This window comes from Pteropus alecto, unplaced genomic scaffold (assembly GCF_000325575.1).
Source record: "Pteropus alecto unplaced genomic scaffold, ASM32557v1 scaffold21, whole genome shotgun sequence".
Taxonomy (NCBI): domain Eukaryota; kingdom Metazoa; phylum Chordata; class Mammalia; order Chiroptera; family Pteropodidae; genus Pteropus; species Pteropus alecto.
Window position 1 is genome coordinate 4853921 of NW_006436282.1, and position 12386 is coordinate 4866306.

General features: G+C 38.0%; 1 protein-coding gene across 1 annotated transcript in view; it reads right to left on the bottom strand.

Moving 5' to 3' along the window:
• The window catches only part of COL28A1 (collagen type XXVIII alpha 1 chain), a 130070-nt gene that overhangs the window by 9484 nt on the left and 108200 nt on the right, over positions 1 to 12386 (bottom strand). The window contains exons 30-32 of the mRNA XM_025046936.1: positions 8677 to 8713; positions 6514 to 7068; positions 4954 to 5111 (exon numbers count right to left, since the gene is read on the bottom strand). Of these exons, the coding sequence (XP_024902704.1) occupies positions 4954 to 5111; positions 6514 to 7068; positions 8677 to 8713 (750 nt within the window). The remainder of the gene's footprint in view (positions 1 to 4953; positions 5112 to 6513; positions 7069 to 8676; positions 8714 to 12386) is intronic.

Consider the following 12386-nt stretch of genomic DNA (forward strand, 5'->3'; position numbering starts at 1 on the left):
TGTACAAGTCGTCTGCCCATTTTTTAAGTGAGTCATTTGTTTTTTATATTAAGTTGTGTAAATTCTTTATGTAATTTAGATATTAACCCCTTATTGTATGTATTATTTGCAAATATCTTTTCCCATTCAGTAGGTTGCCTTTTCATTTTGTTGATGGTTGCTCTGCTGTGCAAAAGCTTTTTAGTTTGATATAATCTCACTTGCTTATTTTTTTTTGTTGTCGCCCCTGCCTGAGGAGACTGGTCCAAAAAATATTGCTAAGGCTTATATCAAAGAGCTTACTATCTATGTTTTCTAGGAATTGTATGGTTTCATGTCTTACATGCAAGTTTTTAATTAATTGCGAATTTATTTTTCCATATGGTATAAGATAGTGGTCTGGTTTCCTTCATTTGCATGTAGCTGTCCAGTTTTCTCATCAATCTAAGAACTCAAAGGTTTCGTCAGATTCACTTTACTTATTGAAGAGAAAGTCTTTTTCCAATTGTATATCCTTGTCTCTTTTGTCACAGATTGACTATATATGCATGGGTTTACTTCTGAGTTCTCTATTCTATTTCATTGATTTATGTGTCTTTTTGTGGGACCAGTACCATGCTGTGTTCATTATTATAGCTTTGTAATCTAGTTTAAAATCAGAGAGCATAAAACTGCCAGCTTTGTTCTTCTTTCTTAAGATTGCTTTGGCTATTCAGGTTCTTTTGTGGTTCCATACAAATTTCTTTGTTCTGGTTCTGTGAAAAATGGCATCATTATTTTGATGGGGATTGGATGGAATCTGTAGATTGTTTTGGGTATTATGGATATTTTAACAATATTCTTGCAATCCACAAGCATGGTATATATCTTTTCATTTATTTGTATTGTCTTTGATTTCTTTCATTAATGTCGACATTATTTATTGGTGCATTTAGAATGATGAAACGTGACTTCATGCAAGAAATTAATATGCTTATTTCCTTCATGGATGCTTACTAGTTATAACCAGTTAGTCTGATTAAATGATGTTGATTTTATTGTTTACTCCCATTTATATCCTGGAAATCTTAACCCAACCGACCAAAGCCAGAAAGGATAAAGTAACATGAAGTGCCAACATTATTAGTTTCAAAAAAAAATAAATAAATAATGAGTTTTTATGTAAAAAATCTTTTTTCATAACAGTATAATTGATGCCTTTCCAACAGTTTAGTCCAACAGTTAGTATATATTTCATTTCGTCAATAAGTATTTATTGAGCATCTACTGTATGCAAGATAATGCACAATTTTAGGGTGTGAATGGGACACAAAGTTTAATTAGACATAGATCATGTCCTCAGGGAATTTAAATCCATTAGGAGAGTTAAAGTACGTATATAAATAATTATTAACAACATAAAATGTGATAAATTGCAGAAGAAAGTATAAATTATCCTGAGATTTCAGGAGAGGAACAGAGTAGAATGGACATACACGTTTAACTTCCCGGGACTAGCCTAAACGAGCAACAGCACAGGGCATTGCTGAAGTGCTAAGAATTTAGTAGAATCTAGGAAATTCTTCTGCTTTCTTTGTTTCCCAACACCCAGATGTTTAGTACATATCAAGTTCATTCTCAATTAGATAAAATGCTTAAAATGTAAGTCATTTTTTAGAAGTAGAAACCATGGACTTAGATTTCACAGAAAAATGTAAATAGCTGATATCAGATTTTCTCCTAAGAACAGATTTTGATTGAAAGAAGGAAGGACAGAGACAGGTGTTTCAAAGAGTGTTAGAAGAGACAACAGAGAAAGGGCACAGAGACACAAAAAAAGGACTTCTGAGATTGTTTATTTGTTTTACAGTATTGCCTAGGGTAGGATTGGGAACAATCTGAGAATCAAAAGATTTTGACAGATCTACTTTACTATAGATGTTTGGATAGTCATTATACTTTTAGAGACAGGTGGTTGTTCATGCACAGATATATACATATGTTTTTTATTTATGTGTATGTGTGTATACATTATATACACATATGACAGAGAGATACATGCATATATGTTTGTTCAGATAAATATCTATCAGGAGCATTCACTGTTTAAAAATTCAGTCTTGCCTTGGTGTTTCTGCAAAGAGAGCCAGGGTGAGAAGGTCTAGAGGTAAAAGGGGCTATCCAAGAAGCTCAAGTTCATTGCAAGCTCCCACTGTCACAGTGAGAGGCATTGTAAGGGGACCTACCTGATCCTCAGTTTCCCTCTATGCAGCTCTTGGTGTTACAAATCCAGACTATTTTGGATGCACTCTTCCTATGCCTTTCCCTTCCTAGCTACTAGAATGCTTTATTTGTCATAATCAATTAACATCACTTGCCTCTCATGGCCATCCACCTTCCTGGGTCATGTTACGAGGCATAGGGTTCCTCATTCTGTCATAACTGCCTTGGATGTCCCTCAGGCACCTCCACTTTACATCGTGCAAACTAAGCTCATTGTTTTCCTTCCAAAAAAAAAAAACCCATCCTGCCTTCTGTATTGTCTATCTCAGTAGATGGTGTTTTAATTCGCCCTATCTCTGAGCTAGAAATCCATCTGACATCCCCAAACCCCTCCATCTTCCTAACCTCCAATCCATCCAATTACTAAATCCTATTCATTCAACCCCAGAAATGGCTTTCCAGTTCATGTGTCTTTTTATTCTGACTGCTCCTGGCTTAGTTCAGGGGCTATTATCTCTCACTTGGACTATTGCTCCCCATATCCCAGCCACCTTTCCTCCTCCTCTTATTTATCTTTCACACAGAAACCAGGGTTATTCTTCCTGTGAACCAAATGTGACCCTATCACCCTTGCTTTAAAAACTTCTCTGCTTTCTCCTGGTTACCTGGCCTATGAATGAAGTTTAAGATCCTTAGCTTGACACATGATTGGTCCTCAAGTTATTTTTTGAGCTTTAACTCTTACCATTCTGCCACACACACTTTAGGCTCCAGTTAGACTGAACTTGTCCTAATTTGAAATACTGTGCCCTTTGGAGTTCCCCTTTGCCTACACGTTCCTTCTGCTGGAAATACTGTTCCCCCCTATTCTTGCCTTGTAAAACGCCTACTCATTCTTAAAACTCAGCTCAATGCCACCTCCTCTGTAAAGCTTCCCATTATTCTGCCCTGAAATTAATTGCTCCATCTCCTATGCTTCATCCACAGCTCTGCTAAAGTTCTTAATACTTCTTATACTTATCCATTCCCTGATAGATCATGGACTTCTCTTGGGCAGGAATTGTGTCTTAAGAGTCACCACCTAGTACAGTAGTAAATAATCAATATATTTTATTGGAATTCATTGATTAAGAAGAGAGCTCAGTTTAAGTATCACTGGCTGGGTGAAACCCGAGTTTGCTCTTATTTAGAAAGTCTTTAGAAAGGGACATGGCTTGACTAGGGAGGCAACAAAGTGATATGTCACACAAGCAAGGAAGAACCCAGGAACATTCTGTGCTTAGAGACAGACTATATATTAGATAGATAATACATTATTGTCTGTAATTTAATTTAAAATTCTCATAAAGACCTGGGTCAGCAAACACTGTGGGTCAAATTCAAGTCTTCATCTGCTTTTTGGAAATAAGTCTTATCTGAACACAGCCATGTTCATTCGTTTAAGTATTGGCTATGGCTGCTTTTGTACTTCAAAGATAGAGTTGAGTAATTGCAACAGAGATCAAATGGCCTGCAAAACCGAAAAGATTTACTGTTTTGCCCTTTTCAGAAAGAGTTTGGTGATCCTGATATAAACCATGTAGTATAAATGTGTGTGTTAATTTTGATCTATAATCAAGAGGCAGTCTGTTGCCCTAATTGAAACTACCCATCTCAGAGATGGTTAGTATTTATTCAAACAGAAATGCTTTAGAGGCCTTTCTGTTCTTTTTTGAACATAGTACAAAAATCTAGTGAGTCCTGTTGTCCCCTTAGGAATTACATCCTAGGCCTGATTTCTGAATGGTCCTGAGTCCAATTACTGATCTAGAGGTTTCTCACTATTCCCACTAGACAGCTGAATCCCGAAGCTAGAATATTGTTGCATTTGCTCATAATGAGTCTTTCATATCCATGACGGCTTTATAAAAGAACAGGCCAGGGACTTCACTGAGCTCACAGAATAGGGTTGTGAATGCTGTGTGCCCGCTTCCTAGAGGATGTCTATATGTGTAGTACAGCTACATCTAGGTCTAATTTAGTTATAACCTGGTGGAGAAGAGACTCCAGTACTCAACAGTAATTATGGGAAGCTCTCCAATTGTCACCTAAAAGAACCTAATAGTTGTTTGTGATCTGATTGACAGTCAGTATCCAGAAGCTTGCTGTGAAAACAGTCATATTTATCTAAGGAAGTTACTTTCATGCATATGTGATTGGGGAGCTTTGAAACAAAGCATCCACCTTGCATAATATGCATGGATAGCCTCCCTCCCAGTCCCCACTCTGGGAATAGGAGGTGGAAGCTAAATGAGCAAGAGTATGGCTTGGAGTGTGGGAGAGTGGCAAGCTGAGCATGTGTGCACTTTGAAGAAGATTGAGAGATTACAGAGTGGGAGGTGGGTACACAGATGAGGGAGAGTTGTGACTTGTATTAAAGGATCTAAAAGCTGGCAAGTGGGTGATTCAAATAGCATGATGTTAATCTGTTCTAGTGTACATGACGACGTTGGTGGTGGCAGAAGCATAATATAAAAATATTACTTGCAACATTTAATAAATTATTTATAAAATATAGAATATTTTAAAATTTCATATTCATGCTCACAAGCCCCAGAGCTATTTCAGAACTAGAAATCTAGAGACAAAGTGCTAATATTTAGAGCCAAGGGCCTAAAAATACACATACATCAGCTGATTCTTGTCAGTGCAAGGCAAGATGGTCTTTGATGTAAAACAGGCAGAAAACACAATGTTAAGCTCACAAATTAAACAATTATGACAGTTACTTACCAACTCAGAAATTTCTTTCTGAGGCTCCAGAGTGGATTTGCTGAGTTCTTCCCCTGATATCCCAAATCCAGGTTGAAGTGCTGGAGAACCCAAAACTTTAACAAGGTAGGAATCAATATCCTCACAATGTTTTTTAAACAATCTTTGCTTCAGGGTGTCTTTTAAAAGAGAAGTAGAAAAGAGAAATAGTAGGAGTAATGAAACATTATTCAAAACCTTTTTAAAGAGATCTGCACTCTTCTTAGAATAAACACTTTCCCATCACCTGAACTCAACTGCTAGGTGAACTAAGTTTTAAAGCGCTTTTACATCATCTGTAAGAGGCCATCTAAAATAATGTAATTTAATTTAATAGTATATGAGGGCCCAAATAAGCAAATGAATGACTTAACTGCTTGCTTAGCTAAAGCATCAATTAACTGTGAACTACTCTGTGGAAAGGCAAGTCTCACCTCCGATTTTAGGAATAGCAAAAGGCCAGCGAGTACAAAAATATATCACTCACTGGCTGGAACAAATTACTAACTCCTTTAGTTAAGAGAATAAAGCTCTTCAATTATTAAAATATAACCTGTCTAGAAAGTGGGAAGGTTCTGAGCATGGCGTGCTATCATTAGGGCCAGCCATTCTGGTACTTGGAGAAGGTCGGGAGCAGCATGAGCCAGGAGATTCTGTGCCAGGCCACATGGGTCCCCACTCCTAAGTGGGTGGAGAAGGAAAAATGAAACCAAACTGAAGACTGCAAACACATTAAGCGTAACTTTTACTTACTTCACAAGCTTGCTGGGTATGGGCCCTGCCAGAATGAGTCATTGGTTTCCAAAGAATTGTAGCATGTCTCATTGTAAAGCAATGCTAGCCATACATCAATCATAGGTGAGTCAGTGTCTTAGAATGCCTCATTAGGAAATGCCAGTTCATGCGAAAGGGTAAAGTAGTAGCATAGGGGCACCCATCAGATTGGCATTGACTATATGATGAATATTCAAAATGTTGTTAAGATAAACTCCTGACATCAACCTATTTACTCATTATATGTTTTCATAAAAACAGAATAGAACATTATCTGTTTTCATAAGAATAGAGAATAGAGACTAGAACAGAAAATAGTATAGAATAATCCCAGTTACTTATATCTTTCCTCCTTTAGATTATCATAACTTTTTTTTATGTATCATGTACTATTTAATTCATTTTGATTCTATGGTTATTTCCTGCCTTGCTGCTGGCTTGCACTATCTCTTATTCTAGATAGGTAACTTTTTGAACATCAACTAATCTTAGCAATATCCCCACATTTTATTCTTTCTTTTCATTCATGTCCTTTGACCATAGATACCCCTAGTTAACTCCAAGACTAGCTCAGCACTTACTATGAGTGAATAAAGACAAGGAACTGTACTCTCTTAACTGGATGTTTTTACTTCCTGGAGTTTGCGTGTTACAATTTAACGTTCGCATAAGCCTCTTTAGCCTCCTGATTTCTATTTTTCTCAGAATAATCCAGTGCTGTGGTACTTGGAAGAACTTAAATTCCTTTACTCTGGAGCTGAGTCTTACCTTGCAGGATAAGGAAGTCATCAAATTGATAAACATGCTCACTGTCTGGGTCAGTAGCAATTAGATTCATTTCTTTGTGGAACATTTCGAAGTTGGGGTCGTTTTTCTTCACCACCCCTATCACAAATATTTCCACATTGATGTCCGTGGCATTCTTCACCACCTCTTTTAGATTTTTTTCATCTCGGCTATCTGTCTGCCCGTCAGTGATGACCAAGGCCACTTTCTTTACACCTGGCCTTGCAGCTTCAAGCATGTTGTTGGCTGCATGGAGAGCTGTGGCTGTGTAGGTGCCTTCCCCCAGATACTGCATGTTGTCCACAGCCAGCTTGATGTCATCCTTGTTGGAGAACTGCATCAAATCTGCCACCTTCTCCACCTTATGGCTATAGTTGATTATGCCTATGTGGGCTGTGGTGAGGTCCAGAGCAACCTGGTCAATAAGAGTCTTCACAAAATTTTTGATGATCTGGAAGTTCTGTAGCCCCACACTTTCTGAGCTGTCAATCACAAACAGCAGCTCTAGTGGAGTCTCTTTGCATTTGGGCCCACAACCTAAAAGATGAATGTTGAGATAGAAACATTGCAGGAATGAAAAAACATCTCCGATTGGTATCAGATTGGTGGGGGGAAAGGAGAGGCAGGCAAAGATGAATCTGAGATCTGGGTTGTTACTTTCCTTTTCTGTGACTGTTAACACAGATGACAACGGTCTCCCTTCTGTTTTCTATACCCGACTCTTTTTCAAAAATAATTTATTAAAAAAAAAAACACATAAAAAAAAACCCAAAACACTGAAGATGACAAAATAATAAACACTAAGTGCCAATTTCTCAGATTAAAAACTAAAATATTTTTAAGAGTTGGCATCCCCTGTGTATGCCTTCCTGATTATATTCCCTTCCCTCTCCTTAAGAGATAAGCACTATCCTAAATTTATTATTCCACAATTTGTATTTACTCTGAATCCGAAAGCTTATATTTTAGCTTTCAACCATGTCCTCACACGAAAATGGAGATTTGTTCATTGGCATGGCCAGTGGGTAAAGTAATGGGATGAAAGTTTTTAACGATGGTGGAAAGATCAGCGCCTTTATATGTACACAAGAATAGCTACTCCTGGCTACTCTAGTTTATGTCCCCAGTCGCCCATGATGTTGACTAAGGCGACTCCCATCTTATCAATGAGGCCAGCAATCCATTCATACTGTTAAACCTTTTGAGGATAATGAGAATACTGGTCAATAAACAACTTCTAAAGCAGTTGTCAGAGTCACCATCAGGCAATAAGAATGATCAGGGTTCCATTGGTTTATCCATATCTTTATGTTACCCAGTAACCCTACCACAAAAAAATCATGAGGAAACGGGTGCTATTTTTACTGGGCTTCCAGAACTCAGAAGCCATGTCTAAACTGGCCTGTCACCAGGCACAGTCCCAGGCTGGTTCTTAAAGTCTTTGAGTGGCACGCTAGTTCTGGGGTTCTCTGTATGGAAGAACAAAGATATTCCTCCTTCTGTCCAATTTAAACACAGAAGCTTTTCTTCATTATTCCATTAATTTCTTGCCATTCGTCTCATCTCTTTTCTTTACTTCCTCTTTCTGGTAACTATTTTAACTCTAATGTATTTAAGCCCTAGAAGCATTTACATAGAGTTGTGAAGTAAGACAACCCCCGGACACTGTCCTCCTGCCTTTGAAGTGGAACGATCTCTAGAAATAATGCTGATGACTCCATTCAGAAAGATTTCTTGCTTCAGGAAAACACAGACACATAGCCACCAGCTAGGCTGGACTCAGATACCATTTAGGCCCCTGTGGTCCTGCTTCCTTTGTTGTTGTCCCTGCCCCAAGCTCAGGTAAATGTCACTGAATGTAAATGAACAAGCTGTGTTCACGGAAGGCCTGGCTGCCCACAGACTCTAGGCCAGCATCTTCACACTTCATAACCACCCCAGGAAGATTTTCTTTTCTTAAATCAGAATTCCCACAGCCCCTCTCAGTGCTTCCTTTCATTTTCCCATTGACTTTTCAAATGAGCTTCACTTTCTCGTGAGCTATATAATATACATCGTCTGGGTGAACACATTATCCTGACCAACACAGAACATTGTGGGGTTGGTTTTTAAAGTGATGATTTTTTCTTGATAGTCAAATCTTACCACATATTTCAAAAATAAGTTTGATAATTTCTTCTCTCTGGAGGAAAAAAAGAAAAAAAATGTATTAATTATATGACCATTTTTTTCCCTATAGCCATAAAAGATATGTCTTACTACAATCAGCTTTGGGTCATTTGATTTAATCCTTCCACTGTAGAAAATAAAATAAATAGCACAGAGGTTAAAAGTTGGCCATAATATGTCAACTGAAATATGTTTGAATTGTGAGATGTAATAGCTCAGACTTTTTGAGTTCAAATTGTGGCTTCGGTATTTGTCAGCTGTCTGACCTTGGACAGAAGGTAACCTAACAGGATCTGTGTCTTAAGGCTGTGGTGCAGATTAAACAAGGTAATGTGCACAGAGCTCTTAGCACAAGGTCTGGCAGGCAAAGTACAGTGTTCTCTTGCTCGCCCACCTGCAGTTTCACCTTCCGTGGTTTCAGTTACCTGCAGTCAACTGCAGTTTGAAAATATAAAAAATTCAAAAAAATTCAGAAATAAACAGGCCATATGTTTTGAATGCAGGCCATTTTGAGTAGCAAGATCAAATCTCTCTCTGTCTCACTCGGTCCCACTTGGGACGTGAATCATCCTTTTATCCAATGTATCCACGCTGTATAAGCTCCCCAACCGTTGGTCACTTAGTCATTGTGGTATTGCAGTGTTTGTGTCCAAGTAACCCTTATTTTACTTAATTACGGCCCCAAAGCAAAAGAATAGTGATGCTGGCGATTTGGACATGCCAAAGAGAAACTGTAAAGTGCTTCTTTTAAGTGAAAAGGTGAAAGTTCTCAAGTTATTAAAGAAAAAAATCATTTGCCAAAGTTGCTAAGATCTACAGTAAGAGCAAATCTGTCTGTGATATATTTTGAGAGAGTGAGAAAGACCGACAACATTTACGTAACTTTTATATTGTTTTTAAATTGTTATAATTGTTGTGTTTTATTATTTTTTTCTTCATCTCTTACTGTGCCTAATTTATAAATTGAACTATATTGTAGGTATGTATGTGTTAGTTGAAAACATAGTATATATAGGATCTGGTACTATCCGTGGTGTCAGGCATCCACTGGGGGTCTTGGAACATATTCTCTGCGGATAAGGGGAAACCACTGTACTACCCGCAATGGCGTGGGCAGTGAATGTATTCAGTTACCTGATGTACTGAGCAACCAAGACAAGCACCAAGGCCAAAAGAGAATTCATTCTATGCCGTATCCACTCCTCTATTCCTCTATGTCTGCAGCACTCCCCAGTTTCTCAAGTCCCCTCTCCAGTTTCCAAATACTCTCACTCTGGCTCTTTCATAAAGCGTGTGATGTTCTGAATGCTCTTTCCTAGTCCTGCCACCCATCATCTCCTTCAGAAGGGCTGATAATCCAAGAGGAGCTGGGTGCTAGAAGTAAGTCTGCCAATGCTCTGCCCTGAATTCTATGCTTCCAAGTAACTGGGATGAGAATGAGGAAGGCAAGATTCTACATTTGCCAAAGATAGGAAGCTGTCAGGGATGATCGACTGAATAGATGAAAGAAACAGAAGCCCAGAAAATCTAACAGGAAGGCTCAGTGTACCTAATCTAAGAAGATAAAATTTAACAGTTGCAAAAGTAAAGTTTTAAAGACAAAAACCTATAATGGCAGAATTGGGATGAAGGTGGCATAGCTGGGGACATGACCTAACAGAAACATATATGAGGAATATGCAGAGCATTTTAATTTAATTTTTTATTGCAAATTAAGTAGAAGCCAGTGATTCCAAGTGGCTATTTAAAAACTCCTAAAAATATATAAAATGAGAGAATCAGCAGGTACTTTTTTTTGAGGCTTCATCATGTTTTTTCACATTTAGAGTGGCAGTTAGTAGATCTGAAACTAGAATGTGTCTAGAAAGGGAAATATTTATATATTTACTTTTTCGTATCCAGAAAGGAGAAATGTACATATTTATGTATTTATGTTTAATTGTTTTACAACTGAAGAAAATACTATATACCACATTTTGTGATTATAGTTTTTCACTTAACATTATAGTGTGATAATTTCCCATATTACTTAGTGTTCTGAAAAACTTGATTACTGATGTGAAATGCATGGCCATTTTAAGACTCCTGATGTGTACTGCCAAGCTGCCCTGCAGAAAAGTTGTAACAGTGATACCTCTAACAGCAGTATATAAGAAAAGCCTGTTTTATTTTTGATATACAATACTGGTAATTATTATTTTATAATCTTTGCCATCTGATAGAGAAAAACATCTCATTCTTTTAAATTGTACTATTTGATTATTAATGAGGCTAAATTTTATTTTATACACATCTCCACGTCGTATTCTCTTGGCATAGTCTTTGTCCTTTGTCTATTACTCTTTTAGAATATTTGTCTTTTATTGACTTGTGAGAATAATTTATATATCAAATTTGCATTTTAATTATTTTCAATATACTTTTAGGGGATAACAATGTCTAAAATACTTTAAGTAGTCATATATGTACATTAATCTTTTCCTCATATACTTTGCTTTTAAGTGACTGGTATAGTTTTATTCTTTCCACTAAATTGCTGAATGACTACTTTGGTTATTTGTTGCCAATGATGAAGGCGTAAATTTATACCCCTCAAAAGATTCACAGTCTAGTAAGACATAGACAAATAAATAATTTTGTAAGTGCTGTGCTGTGGGATTGGAGCCAAGGAACCATGTGGGTCTGCAGAGAATTCTAGGGCTGGAAGAGTGGAGATGGGGCTGTGGTCCGGAGAGGTAGACTCTGACCAGGTTGGGCTGGGGTGGGGTGGGGGGAAGAGAAGAAGGAGTATTCCAGGCAGGAACCAAGCACACAAAGCACAGTGCATTACAGTACTTGAGTAAACTTATGTCTAAATGCATGTGGCAGAAAGAATGACAAGAAATGTGGAAGACAGTTGAACTCCTTGTGTCACATTGAAGAGTGTGGGCTTTATCCTGGGCAGTGGGAAGACACATGGCCTTAAGCAGAAAAGAGATCTGAAGACACATTTATTTAAGAAAGGCAATCGTGGCAGCCAGTGGAGGGGTTTGAGGTTTCTTAACAGTTCAGGCAAGGAAAATAATGCCAGAAAGTAGTGGTGATAGTGATGGATCGGAAGGACTGGCCTGGAGAGATATTTCAGAGGAAGAATGAAGCGGGTAGGTGAGTAATTGGAAGACAAGCTAAGGAGAAAGGAGTCTAGGAGGAGGCAGATGATGATGTGCACTCTCAGAGACAGGGAAGAATGGAATAGGGGCAGGGTGGTAGTTAATGAAGATCACTGGGTTCGGGTTGGGCCTGGCTGAGTTTGATGCATCTATGGGACATCTAGCTGGAGATGTCCAGAAGGCAGTAGGTATATAGGGTCTGGTGCTCAGGAGAACAGTACAAGCTGCAGTCAAATTTAAGAAATGCCAGTGTACTGGCTGTTGAAGCAGGGATGGCAGACGAGATTGTATGGAGTCGGGCTTATCAACCTTTTTTTAACCAGTATGCCTCCTCTCACTTACTAAACATGTTCTTTCCTATGTTTAGAATATAGAAGCAATATTTTTTAAATTCTCCGTGCAACTTTATTATATTTCATTAGCCTTTTCAAACTATAAATTCCCCCTGCCTTTAATGGCTGTCCTTCCCTGAGAGTTTGAAGACAGGAAAGACTGAGGACAGACCCTGAGGAATGCTAACATTTAAGGGACAGGTAG